The sequence below is a fragment of the Ambystoma mexicanum genome, chromosome 3q (assembly GCF_040938575.1).
Source record: "Ambystoma mexicanum isolate Mex_15411 chromosome 3q, UKY_AmexF1_1, whole genome shotgun sequence".
Lineage (NCBI taxonomy): Eukaryota > Metazoa > Chordata > Amphibia > Caudata > Ambystomatidae > Ambystoma > Ambystoma mexicanum.
In genome coordinates this window covers 855,762,881-855,788,681 of record NC_090926.1, presented here as the reverse complement: position 1 = coordinate 855,788,681, position 25,801 = coordinate 855,762,881, and the positions used below count along the sequence as shown (strand labels likewise).

The following is a 25,801-nucleotide window of genomic DNA, read 5'->3' as shown; positions in this document are numbered from 1 at the left end:
TCCTCATCCCAGTTCTTAGGGCATCGTGGGACTTGAAGTCCCCAATGTCCTGATTTCTTTTTGTATCACAAATATAGTCTTTAACTTGATTTAATTTACTCTGTTTAGTAAACAAACCTTTAGGGAAGGATTTTGGAGAGGTTAATTATTATTTTAAACTTAAGGGAGAATAATGCATCATAAGCCAGGGTCTTAATTCTCTGATTTGCATGCTGAGCACAATGGATTTCACTACCAACAACACGGGTAGGTTTGAGAAGAGAAGCCCTACTCTGACAGCAAGCCATTAAATATTCTGGCATCATGGAAATCTCCCCTTCTGAAGATAAATACACTGTCTCTCTTAACAGTCATCCTATTCCCTTGGATACCTTCTCCTCCCAGGTGATCCTCCCGGCTAATACCACCCACAGGGCTAAGATCAGGTAGTGGCTGCCTTCCTCCTGGCCACCTGGGAGGAGACTCTAGGCAGGGGTTCTGTGATGACTGCAGATTAGATCGTAGTTTGCAGTTGTACGATTGAACTGTGGCTAGTACCAACATATTAGGAAATGTTACATGGTTGAGTCCAATTTAGTGTTTTTTGCTTCAAGTTATCTGTTATATGGAATAATGTTAAAAGCAAGACCATATTAGGATGGTGGGCTGAAATGGACAATTCAAATATACAGGTTGTCTTTTGCTCCCTCTCCCTCAATCCAAAATCAGAACTATCAAAAAACGTTTTCTAGAGTCTCACTTGTGCATACTCAAAGTATATAAAACACTTGTGTATGAGCGCAATATAAATAAAATATCATTTCATTTCATTTCAAATAGTTCAGGTGATTTCAACAATATTTATATATAGGCATGTATATTGGTGAATTGAGTGAGGGAATCTGCACTATGTAGTGGGTTGATCCAGATGCTCAATTACATTCTTCACAAAGGGTCGAAGGAGTCGGATTTCACAGGTTTGCCACTCTCAACAATGCACGGTATCACGCTCTAAGAGGTGTTTCTAATGCAACCCCAGTAGAGAATTCTCATGCATTTGTGTATGCAAAATCTAGTATAAAGAATGCACCTGTAGTACTTGGCAACAGCAAGTGAACAGCACAGTCCTGAACTTACCAAGCGAAAGATTTGAACAACTGGGGTCCCTGCAAATGGGCAGAGAATTACCAAGAAGCCACATGCGGTTATCCTGTAGCCACAGAACACAGCAGAAGCCTCCACACACAGAGGAATTCCAAGATGGTGTTCAGGTTGCGAGACCCATTTAAAAAGACACAGATCAAGCTGTGAGGAAAATCCCATATTTAGCAAATGCAAAGTGTCTAGTAGAAGGATTTGAATATCCGATAACAGAAAACAGAAACAAAACCAAAGAGCTGAAAAAAGAAATTTATAAGAGCCCCAGCCAAGCCCAATGGGCAAGGCAAGTACCAAACCCCCAGAGGAACTATAAAACAGGAGGAAAGAGCAGGAGAAGAAGTTTGAGAAGAATCTTTGAAAGAAAAAGAAGACGTCCTTGAAAACAGACACTGGATATACAGTGAACCCGCCACCTGGAAAGTAGTAGTCAATGCCTTGGCAAGCCTACAGTAGTTACTCTGGTGAAGACCGACCCAGATTAGTGACTCTTAGCAGGGTATGCTGCAGGGGAAAGGCAGACCATAAGCTTTTCGAGTGAAGCAGAAGGAGGTCGGAGGTTAAGCGCTTCATAAAGAGAAGGCACCCCTGGCAAAAAGGCAACATAACAGTCCACCTGAAAGAGACTGAAAGAGGGACGGTGAAATACCCATTCATGTGAACGCTGAAGAAATCTGCTAGAGATCTATGACTGAAAGCGGAGGTGAAGCCGGACATCAGATCAAGGTCCTGAAAGACACAATGGAAGACCAAGGGCGGGATAAGGGGGATAGGGGAGAAAAAAGAAAGAAAGAAAGAAAAGAAAATTCAAAGAAATAATACAAATCGGACTGAGTAAACGCAGGAAGAACCTTCCCAGGGGAATCTATCCCTTTCGTTTTGTTAGATTACAATCAGACATTTGAGAGTAGGATCTGTGAACCATTGTATATCCCCTCTATGGACATTTCAGTTGTAGCTTAAGTTTTCGGGAGACCAAGGACACAAATACTAGGAGTTGGAACTTTGTTAGACATCATTTTGATGAAGAGTGTCTCAGGAGGGGCTAGTTCTTAAACCCAAGTTAAGCACTTTATGATTTAGAAACTTATCTTTGATGTTGGGACACAGCACTAGTTTGTGATGACCCGTCCCAAACATTGTTTTCTTAAAGGAACGTCCTAATTTGTAGACATTTCCCCCAGATCTGATAGGTCTTCAGTCCTACCACACTGAACAAATGCTCAATAAAGCCATCCACTTAAACCACATTTGTTAAGCATTGCATTTGCCATTGCTTGGCCTCACAGTAAGTGTGAATGCAACATATATTAAGCAAACCTAGCACTATACAAAAATTAAAGGAAACAGGGGTGCAGAGAGTTCAGGTAGTGTATTCTGTAAATAAGAGGGATAAAGTTCCAAAAAATAAATATAAAAAATAAAAGTTTAAACAAATCATAACAGTTAAATGTGGTTTCACCTACAACATTTGGAAGGTAGACTGTTTGGTTGCGACAATTTGACCATTCAACTGTGCCCCTTTTTAAAAATAAATAAGGTGCTCCCTTCCTCCCACTCAAACCACCCCCTCTCTCTCAAGCCTCCATTCCCCCTTCCTATTGTAAGGAAGGCATGGTATCAAACAGTGAAGACAGACACAAGTGATCTCAGTTCAAGGGTGTTTATTGAACTTCTATTGATTGAACGCCTAACCTAAATCCAAGGATGGGAGCAAGCTACGACCATCAAATAATATTATTATTATTATTATTATTATTAACGCAGTCCTAGTCAAGTCTCTGTCAAAATAAAAGTCCTACACTAATAAACCTATTGCCAATTCTTATTTCTAAATACAAAAGAGTGTGGGACAATAATAAATGCAACAAAGAAAAGTGTTCTAAGAAATAAATATGTCAGGACGGTTGAGCAGTTGGCTTCCCTTGCCCACGTTTTCAGCATGGGGTAAGGCAGCACATTCGAGTTTTGCGCACACACTCTGGCTTCTCTGCCACGAGGGCACAGTCCAACGCATAGACATCAGGGCCTTCTGCCAAAGTGTTGTGTCTTACCAGTGCTGAACGGGAAGCAGCTCCCGGGAGACGCAAGAACACCAAATACGCCAAATTCTTGATACCCTGGTCATTCCCAACCCAGGTCTCCTCCATGAGAGGGAGTTCTTCCCCTCAATATACCCACCCGCCCCCCGCCGTTGAAGAATACGGACCAGAGCAGTTGATTAAGTGAAAGAGCGGGGAACACACGCACCTCCACGAACTCAGGCTACAAAAGAAGGGACACTGATTAGCATGTAGGAAGACAGCTCACGAGAAACAAAAAGGGCCAGAGGATCTATGCTACCTATGATGGGCCAGACAGGTAGAAAGCTGAGCATCAGGAGCGGCAATTGGAAACAGACCAGTATCTAAGGGGAGATAGCAACGAGATAAGGAAGAACATATAGATGGGAGCTTCCTAGATAAGTATTGTGGGTGCTCTTACAGGTGTCCAGATGGAGGTCCGACTTTATCCAGGGGAGTCAAACGATGGAGGAAGATGGGAGACGGTTGGTAGGGGTCTAGTCCCCTAAAGCACGAGGGTCGCGCTAGGGCCGGGTTGGTGCACCGGAAATTATAGCAGAGCGTCCCGTAGTGTGCACTTGAGGAAGCAAACGGGTGTCCTGGAAGAAGTGCTGGAATTCTCATTAGAGCGTCCCAATAACAATTGTGGTTGGAAGAAGGTGGTGTAGGACGACGATATTGGTCCGAATATTACTGTAGTGCTAGTGTAAGGGATCCGCATTATTGTGCCATCCAGAGCAAGTGAGCAATCTGCGAAGGTGGTTGGCTGGGCTCGAGTTAGATACGGAATGCAGAAGGGTTCCACAGCCGGAAAAACGTAGCAGGATAGTTTTCCGGGGTAACCAGCAGGCTGGGCATGAAGGGGGGGGGGGGGACAGGAAGGGAAGCGCAAGAATGTCCAAAGCAAGGCAGTCCAGAAACAGTGGGGTCAAACAACCGAGCCAGGAACAATGGTAGAAAAATCAAAGAGCAGGCAAGCAGTCCAACTAACGAGCCAGGAGCCCGAATTCCAAAAACAGAATCACAGTCTGAAACACACAAACGAGGCAACCAACTTTAATTTGGGGGGGGTGGGGGAAGAGAGTGAGTGAGTGAGTGAGTGTGTGTGTGTGTGTGTGTGTGTGTGTGTGTGTAGCAGTGTTTTATGCGAGTGTGCGTCGGCTGCAAGACATGATTCGCTGTTACAGTCAGCTGATTGCAGGACGTGGCAAGGCCCATTGCCAGAGAGCACGGCTATGTAAGGACGCTTTAGCAATTTCCGTGGCAACCGCCACCAATTGTAGAAGGGAGCCGCAGAGAACTTGCTTGGTCAACCCGTAGCTGTATAGAAACCATGATGAGCGCAAACACGGAGTCCGGAGCCCTAACAAAGTCTCTTTTCTAATACCAGTCTCTTACTCCAGAGGGCCTTGCTTAAACAAATATCAAAGTTCCATTTCAATTAGGATCTTCACATGCACAAGTTCTCGCTTCCTGTATTTATCATGGGTCTCCCTCCTTCAGGCTCAGACCCCTTTTTACCACAAGGTTTACTCTTGGTCTCCCTTGTTCACGTTCGGGCCAGAGATCTCCATTGTTTGGGCTTGAAATATCTCAATATCAAAATTGAAGACTTTCGAATGTGCAACAGGTTTTGCTTAAACCGTCGCAGGACCACTTCGATTCACTTCATACAATATTCTCATCAATCTTTTGCTTTTCATTTCTCTTGGCGGGATACCTTACAGAGCCTTCAATTGAGCACATCATGGTGCCAGACCACTCTTAACAGTATTATTGTATCTTTCCTTCTCAAATTCAAACATTCATCAGCAGTTTAGCTTTACTGGTGTCTTTTATCACACGCGTTTAATGTTCATTCCAGCACTAGTCATAGAATGTTGCTGCTTGCAACCTTGACACCAACCGGTCTTGCATCGGTCTCCCCAACTCACCAGCTGTGTTGATCCCAAATGTTCCTTTGCCTTTGGAGCCAAGGACGATACCCTGGCGGCTGCCGCTCCTCCCCACCTTGGTTGGTTACGGGGGGAGGGCCTTCGGTATCTCCGACACACAATGTAGGAGTCTTCAGTCTGGTTTCCTGACTTTCTGCTTCAAAGGTTTCTGGAAAGTACTGGTTTCGGGCCGAAAAGGTCAAGTGTTTTTCCCTCCTTGCAAATCCTTCTTGGTTTCCAGTCTTTCGCCCTCTCATGCTGAGCCTTTTATCCATGTGGGGAAGTTTAATGGAAGTCAGGTGTGAGTGATTGTCAGTAATTGCCTGACATAGTAGTGGGAGATGTCAGGTACACTGCTCGGGTGAGTGTTTTCTCCCAGAGCGGGTTGACCATGTGAAAGTGTTACAGAAGGGAAAAGTGATGGGGGGCGGTGGATAAAGTTCACACATATCCTACCTGGTAGGATGGGGTAAAGGTGTTACAGGGGGAGGGATACTGTGTCTCGCCATCTGGTGTCCCACTCCCTGAAGAGCCCTCACCCAAGTGATACTCCCGCACTTGTCCAACTGCAGGGTCTGGATTCAAAGGCGATGGCCATGCCCTGGCCGATATCTATCACCTATTTTGTTGTCACGCCCAAACGGTATGACAGAGTCCGTGGCCGGACCACATCGGTGGGGATGTCCATCAATCTCTTACCCTCTCACTCCCTAAGTAAGAGACTGAAATGAGAAGTGTTAGAAGACATGGGGGGGGGAGAAAGGGAGTAGGAGAAGAAAATGGGGGTAAGGAGATGTTAGATCAAGGGTGGCGAGGCGGGAGTGTGGTGGGGCGATAAAGGGAGGATGACCAACAAAATACAGGCACCAGTTGGAATATCATGAATACCACACTTGTGGGAATACTAGATTAGAGCATCCCTAGGAAGGCAGAAGAGAGTAAACTAGATATGGCCTCATGCTTTAGGCCCTTCCGTAATAGGCAGGCTAGATAAGAATGTATGGGGTCACCGATTTCTAGAGTTCACGCTAACCTTTGCTTCTAATGAAGTTTGGGTTAGGGTTGCAAAGGACCAGTTAGAAAAACTGCCTGGTATAGCACGGACAATGGCCAATGGTAGTGTCACATCACTCCCCCATGACAGAATTAAGCGCATAATACCAGACCTAAATCTAGACTCAAAACTGGAGGACAACACTAGGCATCAGTAAGTGGTATTCGACTATTGCCGTGTGTGGAGATGGATTTTCAGATTCAGACCTGTGGACAGATTCCGAGAGGCCACCCTATGCTGGTGAGTAGGGAAAGGCACGAAGGTCTAGCCAAACTATTAAGGTAGTGTGACGGAGCATTAAGACTTAGGAGAGGGTGAGAGTGGTGAGGGTTCAACTAAGCACTGTTAATACAAGTTCAGCAGAATGTATAAACTTGCATCCATCAAAAACAACAACACGTAAGTCACCAAACACAATACTAATAAATACATGGTCTTTGGGATGCTCTGACTACAGAGCAGACACTTTCCTTTAAATAAAGTAGGATCAGAATATAGACAAAGATACATATTACATCATTACATTAATGTGAGAATATGCAAGTAAAATAAAAGGAGTTAAAACAATACACAGCCTCATACAAATAAGGCTCTACACTAAGAGCCTAGATTTCACAAGTCCTAACGGAACCCTTTGCAGGGGGCTGGGCGTCTTAAGTAGGATGTACCATTGTTAGCAAAGCCGACAGGCAGCTGTAAGTGTCTCAAAGTAATAACCCTCCGTCGGGGGAGGCCCAGGGGTCGCTGGTGCCGAGTTCACTTTCGACTTCGGAATAAGTTCTAGTAAGTCAGCAAAGTCAGTTGTTCCACACTTGGCAAGAGGATTCTTGGCACTGGACAGCTGGATGATCCCAGCACAATGAAGTAAGGACTACCACATGGTCAGCAACCCCAGGACACAATGCAGGAGGGAGACAGCGATGACCACCGATCAATTGGCAAAAGTCAACCCGCGTGGTAAGAGTTAAGATGCCGCACCTGCAATGGCCCTCTTCATGCTGGAGAGTTCCAACTACTGAACTGTGGCTTTACACGCCAGGTGTCTAACCGATTAAGCAAGGTAGCCCAGGCACGTTCTGGTCAGTCCATAGGATGGTCCAGGGAAAACTCCAATGGCTGCACAGGGAAGGATCAAGAGTGGTTGTTCTCGCCATTCCAGGGGTTGAAGCACTGATGGGGGCCATTGGGGGAATCCGAGAAGGAGCAGGGCTTCGTCTGGACTATTGAAGATAATGCTGCATGGCTGATTCCGGGTCTTTAGCAGGATCCTCCTCTTCAAAAGGGGTCTTGGCTCCAACGACGATGTACAGATCTAAATTTGAGCAGGAGTTGCCACAGAACCCACCGCCTCTCATAGTAAGGTTCTGTACCATTCAATCTGGAATGTGCTGTCCAATCAGAATCATGTCCAGCTTCTGGCCACCATATCGGCCACAATTTGGCCATGATGTGGACTGGAAACATACAGTCCCAGCCCCCACATGTAGCCACAAAAACACACTGCCACTTGGAACGGTTACCATACATGGCATATCCAGGGATGAAGGATGAAGGCAGACAAAATGTAAGATGTTCAATGGACAAGAGAAATCTGGTGGCACTGCCATTTGAGAGTATATTGCACGAAAGGGCATTATCCTGTAAAAATAAAAAAGTGCACGTGTGAATGTAAACAAAACACAGTCGCAAAATATCAACTGCCATCAGCCGGTCTTGGACACATCATGAAAGCAAACAAAGTTACTAACAAAGACAGAGAAAATAAACTAATACAATGTATCCACAAAAGGGGGGGGTGAGGTGTGCACCCCAAATCCTGGCCAATATACTACCTGAAAAAAGAAAAAGAATAACCGGATAACTGGGTTAAATCCCAAAGTGTTCCAATTCACTGGGTTAGGTTCTAATACAATGTATCCCTCCACTCTTCACTGTAAGGTGATGTGTGCAGTCTAAAAACAAGGAATTTCATAATGCAGGACAGAGTTACCCTGCAATGAAAGCCATGGGGGCTTGTCAGTGCCCCCCAAAATAGATGCTTTAAGCAAGTAAAGTAAAAAGGCTTTACTTACCTTCAAAAGTTAGGTCATGTTCATGACAAGAGCAAAAGGTTATTGATGGAAAGCAGGCAAAATAAAATCTTTAACAGCATGTTCGATTTGGGTGAGACGTGCAAAGGCAATTGGAGCATGTTACTTTTTATGGCTGCCTAAATGGTCTCAATACGCCTAGATATAGGTAAATATGTCAAAGATAAATAAGCAAAAGCTAAATACAGTAATCCAATACATTCCTGTGACAGGATTGCAGCGATTTATTTCTAGAATTCCCATAACAAAAAAAAATAATAATAATTAACTAAACATGCAGTATTTGGTGTAAAACTCCAGCGGCCCAAGTGGGGCCAACTAAAAAAGTTCTTGTTAGTCACTTTAGGAGTAATTTAAAAAGGCATGTCCCATCATTTCTCATATCTTATGTTCCGAATTACATATATTCTGGAGTTATCTAAATTTAGAAATGCCAATAATCTCTCAAGACTCAACAGAAGTCATGATACTGCACTTGTATGAAACCATTCTCTGAGATTGAATTATCAACCCCAGTATGAATTATGTATACAGCGTGTGAATGTAACACTTATGCTAATTAGACCTCGTTTTTATTAACTTGCACCAATGATCTCTTTTTTTATATGCATTATTCATTATTATTTTTCTTTACCACTCATTTTATTTGTTTCCCTGACTGCATGAATATTTTAATTACATTAAAGAAAAATGCCTAGGTAGGAATTTCATAAGGTTCGATAGAACAAGGATTTTTCAAGGAGCAAAAAGCCTCATTGTCAACTTGGATACTTTCAGGTAAGAAAAACAAAATTTTAATGTTACAAATGTTTTGGGTGAAACACATACATTCTTTGTCCCCGAGTAGCCAGTAATTGCCTAGAAGAAATTTTTGGTTATTGTCTATCAGATAACAGCTTAATATAGCCTTCTTGAGGCACGTGCTGCAGATGCCTCAGGGCGTTACAAATCCCCCCAAATGTGCAGACAGCAATGACAGGTAGCCTATCAGTTAACCTCGATTTTTTGGGGGGATTATATACTTAATTTTAGCAACGGAAGCAGGGCAGGTATGCAATTTATCAGGAGGGTTTGTTCTTGCTCCATTAGAAACTTTCCGGTTTATCACACAGGAAAACCTGTACCAGTTTGTATTCCAGCTTTTCAACCAGCTTTTCAACCATCTATTGTGCATGCTTCAAATCCATCCCATTACTTTTATGCTGCCCTCTTGAGCTAGTCTACTTTTCAAGGTTTAAAATTACAAAATGTCCTTCCATGACCATTGATGCATAGCACTATGGGTACTTGTAAGGCAGGCGTCTACAACCTTCGTCAGCCCAGATGTTTTGGGCCAAGTCTCTCAAGATCCATCACCTATGGCTGTTGCCTAAGGATGATGGGAGTTGTAGTCCAAATAATATGTAGTGTCAAAGGTGCAACACAGTGCTGCAAGACCAGGTCTGCACTCTGTTAGATGTTATAAGACACAAATTAATACATTACTGAGTGTGCATGCTTGATATATTCTATGGAGGATGTGTGGATGCATTTGCTGGTCATCAGCAGCACTGTTCCCTTCATCTTGGGTTACAAGATGTTAATAGCAGTGTGTGCTAAACTGTAGGAATGCTGCCACTCCTTCCCTTCCCCTTGTTACTTCCTCTGAGTGGGTGTGGATTAGTTAGGACATTTTTTATATTTTCTCTTTTTGCATGGTCTCCATATATAATCTATATTTTAGTGGTTGGATGGTTAACGCATGCCTCAGAACTGGCTAGTGATAACGGACTTTTGGCAAGCACGAAACGGTGCATCATGTGCATGTGCAGCATGGGGAGTGAGACTGGTGATGGGAGTTACTTTTTATGTCTGGCTAGTAGCTTGCAACTTGAATTATTTACCCCAATCTAGGTTTACAAGGCCTCGCAAATTCTTTTTTTTTTTTAATTCTCTCTAGCCCTGCTGGGCGAGTTCCGTAGTTTACATACTCGGCCTAAGAAAAATGCACTCGCCTCATGGCGACAGCTAAACTAGATTTGTGTTTTCTGTAAAATGGTGCACGTCACTACAGATTTGGTGCAATGCTGCACCCTCATAGAAGAGCCTTGCAGAGCAACACCTATTTGCCATTTACTGCAAACCAAGTTGGTTGCAATGTTACAGAAAATTACAGTTTTTTAAAGAATGCTTTAAATATTTCTTTGTGTATGGGGGGGGAGCGCTGTTACGTGTGATGGAAAATGGCAGCCAGAGTTCTGAGCTCCGAAGCCCGAGACTCCCACACGGCAGAATACCTGTTTCTTACGGAATTGCACTGCCCCTCTCATGAAATACCCTGGCAGATATCTGTGAAGTTGAGCCTTGGCGGGCTCGCCATACCGCCCCCATAGGCCTCCGGTGCAGCCGAGTGCCTCCCAAATGCCACCACTGCCGACTTGGCCCACCTTCCCGGCCCGCATCCTGCTGAGCTGTTCTCTCGCTTGGTGGGCAGAGACCGTGAGACGTCTTCCCGAGTCCTCTGCTCCCAGACCCTTTTCGGGAGAGTCCCTGTTGGTGGTGCCCCAGCCCCCCCAACAAGGTGTCCTACATTGGCCGGAATGCAGCTCTGGAGTGCCCCATCCTCCCCAACAACCTAGCTGCTCGGTCCCCTCTGCGGCGAGGAATGGAGCTGCTGGAGTGACCACCAGTGGGCCAGTGCGTGCGGCTACAGTCTCCTAATGACGGAATACAGGCCACTGAACCTGCTGCAATGGAGGGGCCTTAATACTGCGATCTCCAAGGTCTACCCCTCAAACCGGACCCTGTGGTAAGTGACTGGTGCCCCTCACCCCCTCTCCTGAAGCCTGATCTTGTCTGGGCCTGTGCACTATATCAAACAAAGCCCATTGTGTGGGCTGTGGGGGTGAGGGGCACTGAGGTCCCTCCTTGAAGGCCACATTGGGGTGTCACACCTCCTCCCAAGTACTTACAGTTCCCCCAGTGGCCTGGGGGAGCACCCTGTGACTGTACACACAATTCCAGACTCCCTGTGGCGGACTGGATCTGGGCTCCTCATTCCGCCTGGCATCTTATTCAACATCTGCGGCCGCAGGGGACATCGAATTCATTCACCTCAAGATCAGTACTCAGTGCCCCATTGGGGCATGGGGAGGGGGGCAACAAGAGGCCACCTCTGCCTCTGAAACATCGGGGCTCCTTGACTCACAACCTGCGATCCCCCCCGCCCCCCTGCGGTCGGTAGATACTCAACTGGGAGGCTGCGACCTGTGTACACACCTTGGCGGAAACCATTACCTGCAACTCACATTGGCCACTACTGCCTCCATATCTCCCCTGGTGCCTAAATTCGGGAATATAGTCACTTCTGTGGTGGTGATAGACACTGGTACATTCTCCAAAGCACTGGTTCACTACCCGCCCCACCTCGCGATAACTCTTGTGACTCTGACACATTGCTGAGCAAGATCACTAAAGGCACAGGAAAGAACCAATCCTCCATGAATATGTATGCCAAGACGGAGTGGAGGGCACTGGAGGCAGGCTATCACCATCCGAAGAACCTAGCGAATTGCAACGCATGATGGAATATATGCGAAAGCGGTTCACAGCTATACATACTAAACTTGACGATAGCAGCGGCACCATCAGCTCCATTAAGTCCCGCATGCATAAGTCAGATGCTCGCATCACATAGGTGTAGACTAGAGTGGGTGGGGTGTGAGGACGAGATTGGGGTGCTCAGGGCCGATTTCACCTCACTATCAAAGCAAGTGTCAGCAATCGGCAAAAGAAACTAAGACCTGGAATCCCGCTCGAGGCGCAACAACCAGAGGATAATAGTGGTGCCTGAAGAGAACATTGATGGCCCAATGGAACACTTAGTTGAACGCACCCTCCCCGCCTTATTGGATGCCCCTAAGCTGTCATAACAATTCACGCTACAAAGGGCCCATTGATCACATGCCCCCAAACCTAGGCCTGAAAGATCCCCCCCCGCCCACTGTTACTTAAGAATTGATGCAGTCACACTGTGTGAGACTACACAACACTTATCTGCTTGGTATTAGGTAACCCAGCTTTTGGTATAGGTCTGTACTACACAAGTTGGTAGTGTGACTGAACAGCCAGACCTATCTCAAGAGGGGCTAATGTGAGCTGTAGATTTGTACAAATGAAATCTGTAAATACAAGTAGCCAAGTAACACTTACACGTTAAATAAGTGTTCTTTAAAAAGGCAAATTGTTGTAACAAGGTAAATATACTTTTAAATTACTCTCCAGAATCAAAACAAGTTAGTGGATAATCTTCGGATATGCTTCTTACACAATTCCTACACCCCGAGGTGACTTCAATGACAAGGCCAGTAATGGCATTCATATATATCTCACTAGTATACTTTGGAGATTCTGAGGTTGCAGAAATGAAAGGTTAGGGAAGGAAAAAGGTCAGACAGTTCCTCAGTATATGCGAGGATAACAATCTTCCAATGAAATCTAGATAAGCCTTTCCCAGCAGTAGCAGTATACAACAAGCTACCACCTATGAGGGACAAACAGCATGGACTAGAAAAGTCTTCAGGGAGCCAGGACAGCCAAAGTCATTTGGGACAGTCTATGGATCTGAGGCATTTCTTAGATCAAAGTCTTGCACAAAGTTAGAAAGTCTTTAGAAAAATCACTTGTAGGGTCACAAGCTGTTAAGCCTGTGGAAAGAGTTGAAATCAACTCTAAAAAGGTAAGCAAATGCAATTACCAACCGAGAAGAGCGCGGCTAAGAGGCAAGAAGAGAAGTACCCCAAGCCTAAACAGTACCTCTGGTTTAAAGAAGAGCGGTCCAGCTGGATTCTGTCTTGCTACAGCGATGCAGACCCTTGTTCCTGAGCCTCAGTCATTGGGATAAGAGGAAGGACATCTGGAGGGCTCCAGCGGCAGTACTTGGGAGGTCGTCGGCAGCTACGGACTCTTTTCGGTTCAGCAGTACTTTGCGGTTTCCGCTCTTAGCACCGTTGCGGATCTTGGACACCAGTTGGACTCTTTGCTCTGCCGGTCCTACACTCTGGTGAGGGGACTCTGGATTTGGAGGTCCAGCTTCTGGAGTGTTCTTAGGAGTCTCCTGGAGCTTCTAGCCAGATTCGTTCCGCGGCAGACGTTGCACTTGACTACAGACACTCAACCCCTGGCATTGGGCTTCCGAAGCATCGGAGAGGCACAGCAAGTCGGGGATGGTGGTCCAGTGGAGTTCGTTTTGGGGTTAGTTGGTCCCACTAAACCAAGGGGAGGAGTCGTTCTGGAGGAGCTTCTGTCGAGGTGAAAAAGGAGGCGAGCACAGCAGCAGGGCTTCACCGGGCAATTCAAAGGTCCAGGAGGTTGCAGTAAGCTTCGGGCATGGTTTATTCGTCGTCAGCCTAGGCTGTGCATGAGGAGAAACACCTGTCGATCACACAGCAGGGTGGCTGTCCTAAAAGGACAGCCAGCCAATCAGGACTATTTGCATTCAGTCGTTCCTAGAGATAAAGGACAGGGGAGTTTCGGGACCTCGCATCCTGTCCTTCCAGACATACTGGAGCCAGGGGTGGGCTTCTGGGCTGAAGCCCGCCAAAGGCAAGACAAACAAAGGGCTCAAATCTGTCTCAACATACAGAGTAAAACCCAAGAAAGACCTCACAAACAGAATAATAGCCAGATTACTCAAGAATCGAGATAGAGATGCGCTACTGTGGGCAGCGAGAGCTAAAGGGGAATTGCTCCTGGGCTCCAGCAGGATACACGTATACCCTGACTTCTCCGTCGGAGTGCAACAGGAGTGGAAAACCTTTATGGCTGTAAAAAAGACTACGAGACTTGGGTGTTAAATATGCAATGTTATATACAGCCAAATTCCAGGCCAAACACGCTGGAAATATTTTTTACCATACCTGATGAGGCAATGAAGATCCTAGATGACCACTTTCCTGGGCAGACCACTGCGGTACCACTTCGTCAAGCAAGAACCTCAGTTGCCGACTCCCATTGGGATATTCTATATGACTAAGACTATCTAGAAATAAAATTAGCTGAGGCTCTTGAGAGTGGCTCCCTGCCGCTCACTTAATTGTTATGTTCACTTGGTAATGTTCACCTGAAAATTGATTTATATGATGTAAGCAAGGCCGTGTTTAGGGCCGGGCTAGAGTTGGCGTGCAGCCCCCCATGCAAAGCTGCAAACGTTGTTGGGGTGAGGGGTATTCATTCCTCTGGTTGGGTGAGCGACAGGACATACACAATGCATTGGCTAGATGTCGGCTGAGACACTGCAGTTTATGAGCTTGAATATGGGTGGACTGTGCAACCAACTTAAAATGAGTAGGCTCCAATCATTTGCTGAACGGCACATAGCCTGAAAGTTTTTGGAGGAAACGCATGGGTTTGCTAAGAGCTGGGTTACGCAACGTTACTACAGTACATATTCCACTCAAAGTCGAGGGGTCATGACACTTGGTTATAGATCGATAGCGTATACAGACAGAATTGCACTGCTGGACCCACTAGGTAGATATGTGCTAATGTATGGCAAACTGCTAGGTCAAGAGGTACTACTGCGGAATGTTTATCGACCCAATGTAGATAATCCCGAATTCCATTTTCAAAATGGCAGAATCTCCTGGCATTATATCCCCTGGTGCCCATACTGTGGGGAGGAGAATTTAATACGATCATGGATATAAACTTTGATAGATCTGAGACTCTGCCCCGACAGTTATCCTGAGCTGCCTGTGCTATACTAGAAGGCCTCACCAGTCTGGGGATGGTAGATGCATGGAGATTACTAAACCCGACAGCTCGTATTTACTCCTTCTATTCTACGGTACATGATTGCCACTCATGCATTGATATGTGGCTGGTCTCTAGTGACCTCGTAGGGCATATAGAAACTGCTAATTTACTACCTAGAACCTTCTCTGACCATTCCCCAGCCACACTGACAATGATGCTTAGTACTGCGGATAGAGTGAGGCGCCCATGGAGACTCAAGCCACAGGCATTGTCTGACCCTGCATTTGGAGCCAAAATGGGGAAATGTGTGGAGGAATATTTTGAGATCAATGCAGACTCAGTCAGCTCGAGTGCAACCCTATGGGAGCCCTTAGTCTATATCCCTGGTATGGCCCTGGCTAAGGAATCTGGGATGTTGAGGGCTATAAGGCCCTATATCCACTATAGTGAGACCACACTCCACCAGCTTCCACAATACACATCACTCCCTACCGCTACAGCACTGGGCGACATCAAGACAGAGCTTGACAACTTTTGCGACCATGGTGATAGGGAGCGAACATTTCTTGATAACCCTCGGTTTGTGAGGACATCTGGTGAAGGGGAACGCCCTGGCAAGTTATTCGCTAGGGTGGTAAGGCTTGAGAGTGGAAACCACCATATTTCATCGGTGCAGGATACTTCCGGGGCAATGGTCCACACTCGGTCTAAGGTAAACCAATTATTCTGCTCTTACTAAGCTCCAAGAGACCTGGTCCGATGGCACAGACATCACATATTGATATCTGGGAGGCTACGTGTACACAAATCCATACTGTGTCATTCAACTCTCGATTCCGTTTGGTACAATTTAAACGACTACACAGGTACCATTATATCCCTGCTAGATTACATCACATTTGACACGTCCAATCTTCATGATATGGCCTGCCCGAGGCTGAGGGCATTCTGGTCTGGGGTTTGCGATACTAGGTCTAAGATATTTGACTGTGCTATTGTCCCTGAACAGATGACCTGCTTGTTCCACAAACTTACAGTCCCCCGTAGTAGCCATCATAAACTCGCCAGTCTCTGTATGCTGCTTGCCGTTCGTTGCATATTACTACTGTGAGTACAACCTGCAGACCCCACAGTGGCGCAGTGTTGCGCACTGTTACGTGGGCCTCCGATCAGGAGGAAGGATGGTCCTCCCTGCAACCGCTGACAGCAAGCCAGTTGATATATGGCCCACTCTCCGCATTCATCTACAGTCACTACATGGTCATGACTCGGATACTGAATAATTGGATAATCATCAATTGCTTCTGAATCTCCTGGTTTGTTTGATCTCAGCAGAATCCTTTACAGAACTGCTGCTCGTGCTGCATTGCCCTTTCGGTGTGGCTGAGAAATCATTGTACTGACGTACACTGCAATTTTGTCACCCTCCTCTTGTAATGTCAAGCACTCAAAGAAAGGTTACAAAAAATATATATATATCTTGGTGTATAAATAACTAAATGTTTAATTGAATACCTCTATTTACTAGTTTCATTGCACAGCTTTACAGCTCACGTTACCCCTCTCAAGATAGCTGCTCAGTCACACTACCAACTTGTGTAGTACAGGCCTATATTAAAAGGTGGGTATAATACCAAGGAGATAAGTCTTGTGTAGTCCCACACCATGTGGACTGCACCAATTCTTACCTAACAATTGGGCGATGGCACAGTGAAAGTAGATTCCCATAGGAAATATTTCCCTGCAAGTTTGTGTTTCAACAGATTTTAGATAAGGCAAAGTTTTGTTCATTATTACATTTCTCCAATTTGAAATGGTGACAACCAGTAGGTCATTTAAGTGTCAGTAATTGGTTTCCAGATTTATTGTGCCCATGGTTGGAACTTTCCTTTGATCATATTCTCGAACAAGGTAACTACGGAGGTGCCCTCCCAGATCAGCTGGGCTGTCCCACTGGAGTTGTTCAGGGTCATAGTTTTAGTACATGGGTTAAGGAAGCATTCCAATCTTCCTGATGTTTGGACACAAATACCACTGGAGTTTATTTCCACCAGTGGCGTTTCAAAGAATTGCCAACAATTTAAAGGGATACTTCTGGAACTCTGCTAGTGAGTGGATTTCTAGAAAACAGTTGCAGTCATTCCTCCCCGCTACCTTCCTTTTCCTATCCATTTCCACTCTCATTGATTGCGATAAGTGTACATCAGTGTTGCACATATATCACTACTGCACTCTACTACTACACTCTAGATACTTTCTCAAGATCTTCTCGTTTTTGTATTAAAAAAAAAACGGATCAATTTAAAATTATAGTGTCATGGACTATTTATTCTGTTAACACCAATGATAGAAAGCAGGACTCTCTAATGACGTTTACTAGCAAGTAATCCAAGCATTATCTGAAATCATCGCCAATTAGAAAATTAGGAACGGTCAAATAGTTTTCCTCATGCATAAAACACATACCATGGAACAGAACTGCGAGACTTGTCCTTGGCCTCAAGCCCAGGGACCATATCTCTCCAGGACTGAAATCTCTACACTGGCTCCGAGTGACTGCAAGGATTAAGTTCAAAACCCTCTGCATTGTCCACAAGGCCTTCTGGGGCCTGGGGCCTAAATACCTTCAACTCTCTCTTCCTAAATATCTTCCTTCCCGAGCCCTTCGCTCATCCGTCTCCAACTCCCTCAGGGTCAGCTGCTTCTCGAAGCAACGAGCTGGGGGTAGATCTCTCTCCGCGGCAGGGGCCTCCCTCTGGAACATCCTTCCTGCCTCCCTTAAACTTGAGGAGAACCATCTCCGGTTCAGGAAGCACTTCAAAACCTTCCTCTTTGCTTCTGCTTTCTCTCTCCCTCTTCCCTGCTAAATTCTTCACTGAAACTGCACTGAATCTGCAACTGGGCCACTCTCACCGACCTCGGTCCTGGGCCCAGCCACTCTCCACTTGCACTGCCTCCCTGGCAACCCCTGCACTGCGGGACTGTCTCTGTATCCCTACAGCCCCCCCTTCCCAGCACTTGTCTGCACTTGCCACCATCTGGCCCTATTTATTTATTTTTATTCTACTTACTTTGTACTGCACTTCCCCCCCCCCCCATCCCCTTCCCCTTGCACTTTTTCCCTTCCCCCTACCCCTGCACTTGCGCGGTCTGAATGACACCTGGCCTAGTAGGATCGTTGTCTGTCTTCCCCTTGTTCCCCCCTCCCTGCCTCGTCGCGCCTTGAAACACTTGTGTATCGGCGCGTTACAAATGCCATATCATATCATATGGCATCAAGCTAAATTATGGAGGAGTTCATGTAATTATTGCAAGCTAAAAGAACCAAGCATCAGTTATACACCAAATTGAAAAGGAACAGTTTAGCTTGCTACCACCCAAGTAGAAATGGATCATTGGGCAATTCTATTTTGAAGGGATATTCAAGACATGGCTATAGGTGGAGTCTCCTCCACAAGGGTCCATGTTGTTGGCAGAAACAATAAGGGGCTTTGGTCCAATAATACAATTATGAATGGTTCACTCTTACCTGAAGCCACATGACCAGCGGTAATTCAGCAAAACTCTTGGTGGGGTTATTAGCATAATACAACCACCAGAACATGTATGCATTGCTTCGGACTGGGACGTAACCCCAAGCTTCTTTCTCTTCTCCCACCTTTCCGATTACAGCACCTAAAAGGGGATAAAAAAAAAACACAATGGAGCTTATCAGTTCACTGGGAACTCTATTGGATGATAGTTCTTGCATATGTTTTGTATTTCTTATTAAACCTTACACAATATATAGAAAGCTATACAAAAGCTCTCAATCCATCAAATTTCAGAATTAGTTACAAAATCCATTTTAAATGCAAATACAAAAGTTCAAAACCACTCAAAAAATGAATACCACTCATAGTAATTTCCTTGATGCTTCACTCGCGTCAAACATCACAAAACGTCCACAATATAAATCCATTTGTTACATAATCTTAATATCCAAGATCTCATATAAATATCTCCATGTCGCTAAAATTAGAGCTGCCTTCTTTTTTCATAACACTTTATTGGGTTTTACAAATAAGTACAAAATCCACAACAATGTAGTAATTGCTAGTTGCATCACAGTTAAGTGTCTCGAGGTGTTTTTTGGTGGGTGAGGGGACTGTTGGTGATCTTATCGCCATTGTCCGTGATGCGTTCTGTTCGTGAACGGTGGGAATCCTGTTTCTAAGGTGCTCTGGATGGAGTTTGATGTTTAATAATTGGAGCCATCTGGTAAGTGGAGGTCTCCTGGTGAGGGCTGGGAATTTAGCAGCATAGTCCATGAATGGGTCCCATATGTTAGGGCTCGGATTGCAGTGATCTTTTCGGCCACCGCTACGTCCCAACATTTGGACCACCATAGTGCTATTAAGGGTCCCTTTTCGTTTTTCCACAACCAAGCCATTGCAATTTTTGCTGCTAGGAGTAGGTGCGTGCATAGACGGGGGATTTGACCTGAGATGGGAATGCACCATCTCCTGTTTCGCCCAGCAGAATGATTCCCGGATCCCAAGGAATGGAGAGACCGGAGATTTCTTTAATGTGTTTTATTATTTCTCTCCAGTATGCCTCTGCCTTCGGGCAGGTCCAAACCATATGGAATAATGAGCCAGGGACCGGGCAACCGCACCAGCAGGTTCCAGGGATGCTCGGGTTGGCCTTATTGATTTGAGCTGGGGTTACATAGTACCTATAGCAGAGTTTGTTGCCCCCTTCCCTGTTCGTGATGCATTGAGAGCTTTTGTGCAATCTGGCCCATATTTTCCCACATTCTACAACCTCTATTTCTCGTCCCAAGTCCTTTTCCCATTCCAGCATGTATCTTTCTTTTTTTGCGGTTCTGCCTTGTCTAAGAGTCGGTAGATGGTTGAGGTTCTAACTCTTCTGGTTGGGGTTGGTAGAGAGAGCTCCAACACCGTTAGCTCTCTGGAGCATTTTTCTCGGATTACCCTGTGGGACAGTGCCTGATTTGGGCATAGCGGAATCTCTCCCGTTTGCCGACCCCAAATTTTGTTTTGCATCTCTCGAACGAGATGGGAGATCCCTCTTCTAGAAAGTCGCTAGTTTTTTGCAGACCACCCTCTATCCAAGGTTGAAAGCCGAGCGGGGACATGCCTGGTGAGAAGTCGGGATTATTCCAAATGGGGGTTAGGTGACCCAGAGCTCCCCGTATGCCCCATTTCCGAGCTGCTGTTTTCCAGCACCGGGCCGTTGCGATCGTAATAAGAGGGGGCTGCTATTTGCTTGTGGTTTTATGTTTGGTAGGTGTGGGAGATTTGAAGGTGTGACCGGACGCCCCCGCCCCCCAGACAAATTCCTGGATTTTCTTTTGCAGGGCCTTTAGGGCCGGGCCTGGGATATGGATTGGTAGTGCTGTGCAGTCTAATCTGGGGATTAGATTCATTTTAATGGCGGTAATCCGCCCGAACCATGAGATTTCATGCGGTTTCCACCTTTTTAGATCGTTTTGAAGGTCCCTGATCAGTTGCGGGATGTTGCTTGAGTGCAAGCGTAATGGGTCTTTAGTGATATGTACCCCGAGATATTCAATTGCTCCTTTAGCCCATGGGATTGGCGAGTATCGCTTTTTTGCTTAGAGAGGTTAATTGCTAAGGCTGAGGATTTGGTTAGATTTACTCTAAACACTGACAGAGCCCCGAATTCTTTAATTTCTTCCCATAGTGCCTCCAGGGACGTTGCCAAGTTTGACGATGTAATTAACACATAATCTGCGTATAACGCAATTTTGTATTCTTGGCCTCCCACAGTTAACCCTTTTATCCTGTTGTTTTGCCCAATTCTTGCTGCAAAAGGCTCCATAGATAGGGCAAAAACTAGAGGTGAGAGTGGGCATCCCTGTCTGGTGCCCCTGGATATATGTATAGCTCCCGACCTAATGCCATTGACCCGCAGTTGTGTGGTGGGAGTTTGATAGTTAGCCATTACCCATGTGATAAAGTTAGGGTCAAAGCCGAAATGCTCAAGGATAGCCCGAATGTACCCCAAGACCACCCGGTCGAAGGCTTTGTGGGCATCTAATGAAGTGACGGCCATTCCTACCTTCCATTTGTGGGCGATTTATTTTAGGTTTATCGTCCGCCTGATGTTGTCGTGGGTCCCTCTCCCCAGGATGAATCCAGTTTGATCTCGGTCAATTAGGAATGGGAGAACCGCTCCCAGTCTCCCGGCTAGTACTTTGGAAAAGATCTTGCCATCGTTGTTCAGGAATGATATCGGGCGGTAAGAGTCAGGCAATTCAGGGTCCTTCCCGGGTTTATGTAGCAGGACTGTAAGCGATTCCGCCATTGATCCGGTGACCGATGTTGAGGACAGGAAGGAGTTGAATAAGGCTGCTAATTGGGGTGCTAAATGTTAGGGAGAATTCTCTTATAAGGCTAATTTCCCAAACCTAGTGAGTCCCCCAGCAGCTTTGCTGGATTTTTTGGGTTTGTTTTTTTCTCCTGCTAAGAGTGAGACTCTTTTACTCCCACTCTTAGACATGATCTGAGGTATGTCTGACTTGTTATGTGCTTATGGGCTATGGGGTTTCTTTTTACTCCATAAGTATCATCTGTTTTTCTGTATGTGTGGTACACAGCACCCTCAGTGCAGTACCACAGAGGTGTCACAGTGACCCCCAAACATAGACTCCATGCCCTGGGACTGACTACTGTCTCCCAGGGCATGTAAAGTCACCATCAGCTTTACTAGTCCAAAATTGTGAACAGAACCAGTACAAACCATCATATTGTGGAAGTACTGGTAAGGGGTAATTCGATTGCCCCTGGGTCTGTTTTCGAGGGGGGCACTGTCCCGTCCCCCCTCGTCGAGTTTCTGGCTGTTGCCAGTGGTTAGCACGCAAAATATTCCACCGGAATATTCTCTATGGGATTTTCCCATTGATTTTAAACGCACCACTTTTTGGTAGAATGTTAAAGATACCGCCGGGTTATTTATTTAATATTAAATCACCGGTTGGGTCTTTTTGCCAGAACTTGATTCTAAAATGGCGTTTGTGTCAGTCTCTGTAACTCTGACCAAGGTCGAGCCCTTTGTTCCACTATTTTGGCGGGCTTCTCCACAGAAGCCCTGCAAATGGTGCCACTGTGTCTGGGTTCCACAGGAAGGGTGGAGGGGGGAATTGGCACCCTGGACTGCGTTGCCATAGCAACACAAGTCGCACTCTACTCCGATTGGCCCAGCATGTGTGATTGACAACTAGGCTGATGAATGGAGGGTTTTCTGCATAAAAGCAGGGCCTTTGGGACTGGAACTTCAGAAGTCCCCACAGGACCTAAGAATCTGAAGAGGGAAGAAGCTGAGCCATCTGCAATGACGACACCACCGGTGAAGCCCTGCTGCAGCCACCTCACCACTTGCCCAACGACAAGAGAAGATCTTCTGCTGGACGGGTCTTCTTCCCCTAAGCTGGTGGGATCAACCAGTTCGCCCTTTTCACCTTCCAAAGACATCTCTTGGTAGAATCGCCCGTGCCAAGCACCCCGGCGGCCGGATAGCCAAGCTCACCACTTTTGACCGCGAATAAAAGGACTGCACCTTTTAATCGGGAACTCCGTGGCTGGTTTCATCCCTGTGCAGTGAAACGACTTCACGTTTCCTCCTCGACGAGATCTTCTCTTCCCCTGGTTGGAACCGCGAACTTCAACCACTGACAGGAACAACTGCCCCCGCTGGAGCTTTCCTTCTCTTTAAAGGTACTGTGTCCTGCCTGGCCTCCCTTTCTACAGATTGCTTAAGGTGACCCTTAAATCCTTGGCTTCTAAACTGGGTTGGTTCCAGGCCTTCTAACTATATCTTTTGAATTACCCCAACCTCTTTTGAACACTCTGCAAAGACTTTCAGTGCACTTTAAACCGTGTGATCCTGGGCACATTTCGCTTTGCTCCATTTAAAGCGGGCCTGGCCTATGCACTTTGACTCTACAGTATAACCTGCCTTTCTCCCCTTGCTTTGAACTCGTTGGGAACGGTTTTATTTCTATGCTCTGTCTTTTTCTCTCCCTTTAACTGCATTATCAGAGTGCCATCTTGGTTAAGCGCTCACATCTCTTCTAACAAATAGTAGTGTTTCAACCCGGACTTGTCTGATAACTATTGAGGGAGGTGTGTATACTTTTCATGACTGTTTTAACCTGCTTTTGATTGAGAGTGCTAGTATCTGCCATAAAGTGTGTTTTAAATAAATAATTATATACTTTTTATACAAAGCTCTGGTCAGGGTTTGTTTGCTCTACTGTGTTTTGGCCCTATTGTGTATACTCTGCATACTGCCCTACTCTTCTTGAGAGACGTCTGACTGCTCAGCCACAGCTACCAGGTAAATCTGGGTGGTGCAGACTGCTACCAATTGGGTTTACTGCTTACTCCTGTAATCTTAATCTTTTTGCAGTGTTCCCCAAGGGAACTGCACAGGATTCTGCCTAACACTAAAATTCTGGCATATGTTTTGTAAAAGTTTGCAGATAGGCCATCTGGACCTGGAGCGATAGATTTAAGAGATTTAATGGCTTCGTTGATTTCTTCAATATTGTTGGGCGCTTCCAGGGATTCCAGCTGGGTTGAGCTTTGGGAGGGTATATCACTCAGATATTCTGGCAGATTGTCTAATACCGTGGGATCTCCGGACATTACAGATTTACTAGTTCATTCATTTTATCCATCTCGGAATAGTGTAATTTCCCATCTTCTCCCAATAATTTAGAAAGTTGTTTCGGCTGTGGATATTTTTCAACTTATGCGCTAGCACTTTATTTGCTCTATTCCCTCTACTATAATAGAACTGCCTCGTATAGGCTAATGATTTGGCGGTTCGGTCGGCGCAGTGCATTTCTAGCGCTATTTTGGCCTTTCTCAGAGCTCTCTGTTTTCCTAGAGTTGCGCACTTTCAGTTCAGCCCATAGTTGGTTTACTTTTTCCTCTAGTTTGGTTGCTGCGATGTTCGAGATCCTTCTCTGTTCCGCCCCTGCGCTAATTAGGGAACCTCTGACCACAGCTTTTATTGCGTCCCAGATGATGTTGATGGGGAGTTCTCTGTGGTATTTTCTTTGAAATAGTTGGTTATTGTGTCCTCCACTTCCGTTCTGATACATTCATCTAGTAGTAGGGAGTCATTCAATTTCCAGTGCCTCTGCACAGGGTTTTTTTGGCCCGATATGGCTAAATTTGCAGATACAGGCCGTGATCAGATTCATGCAGGTATGAATTTCTGCACTGTTTAGGCATGGGGGGGGGAACAGCACTCCGGAGATTAGAATAAGGTCTATTTTCTTGAGTATCCTTTATGTACACAGGAGTAGTGAGTGTAGTCTCGTGAGTTGTCATTGAATAGCCTCCAGGCGTCAACAGTCTCAGTTTCTCTAAACAGTTTAGCTAGGGATAGGGTTTGCACAAAGTCTGCATTTGTGGGGGGTAGAGTCTTGTCCAATTGTGGGTTTGGCATGGAGTTAAAATCCCCGCCCATGATAAGATGCCCTTCGCGAAAAGCCAGGATTGTCGGGATTTGGTCCGAGATGAAGCTGGTTTGGGATGTGTTGGGGCTATATACTGTGACGATTGTGATGGGAAGTTCTTCAAAAAGGCCTTTGAGTAAGAGAAAGCAACCTTCTGGATCTCTTCTTATTGTGATATTTGATAGCGGGACTCCGTCGCTTAATAATATTGCTACCCCTCTTTTCTTCTTCCCCGATGTGGCAAAGTAAGCTTTTTTATATCTGTTGAATTTTACCCGGTGTTCATCTTCTTTTAGCAGGTGGGTTTCTTGAAGGACTACAATGTCTCCGGACGATTGACCTAGTCTATGTTCCACTAACCTGCGCTTTCTTGGAGAGTTCATGCCTTGCACATTCCATGTGAGGATTCTTATCTCGCTCGTGTCAGCCACCACCTATTACTTTTGTGTTGAGTATGCATCGTTCTTTGTACCCCACCTGGAGCTGTGAGTTTGATAAGCGTGCTGTGTCGCTACGTTGGTATGATCTATATCTTGTTGTTGTATGTTGTGGTGTTGATCGATAGGTCGGAACTTGAGTTAGCTGGAGTTCCGAGCTTTGGGTTGGTCCTTCCAAAACCCATTTCCCCCGACCCCCCCTCCCTGAATTGAACTGGTAGGAGAAACGTCATCCTACTGCCACTGGGAAAACTAGTGGCACCAATGCGCTTAATGTTGGCCAACTGGGCCGCCAAAATGAAATATGATGGAGCTCGGACGGTGCTCCTGCACTGTTAGAATAGTTATTTACCGCTGAGGGGCTCCCTCGTTATAGTTCAAGAGGGGTAGTAGCCTGGGGCTGGAGAGCCTGTGTTCTCTGGAGATGTTGGTGATTGATCATCCTATGCAGGTGTCTTTCTTAGGGGGACCCCGGAGTCTGCGTCGTCTGCTGGCTTTTGACCATTCTCCCCCCAGGGACTTGCTTGGGAGGGCGGGGGGGAGTTTGATTCGGTTCTTCGAGTTCAGAATCTTCATCTGTTCTTCTGCGGCCCATAAATTTATCCGCCTCTTTCAGTGATTGAAATTGTTTCTGGGACCCATCCCATATGAATCTGAGCGGGGTTGGGAACACCCAGTGGTATGGGATCTTCCTTCGCGTAGCCACTCTGTTAATGGCCGCATAATTTTTTCGTTTTTGGAGGGTGGAGTTCGCCAAGTCTTGGTAGAGCGATATTGTAGAGCCCTGAAAGGTGATTTGGCTCATTTGTCTCGCTTCGCGCATGATTTTCTCTTTGATTTGGAAAAAGTGTACCC

General features: G+C 45.8%; 1 protein-coding gene across 1 annotated transcript in view; it reads right to left on the bottom strand.

Moving 5' to 3' along the window:
• Positions 1-25,801, bottom strand: part of SCPEP1 (serine carboxypeptidase 1) — a 682,231-nt gene that overhangs the window by 542,032 nt on the left and 114,398 nt on the right. Inside the window, exon 2 of the mRNA XM_069654950.1 lies at positions 18,543-18,688. Within this exon, the coding sequence (XP_069511051.1) occupies positions 18,543-18,688 (146 nt within the window). The remainder of the gene's footprint in view (positions 1-18,542; positions 18,689-25,801) is intronic.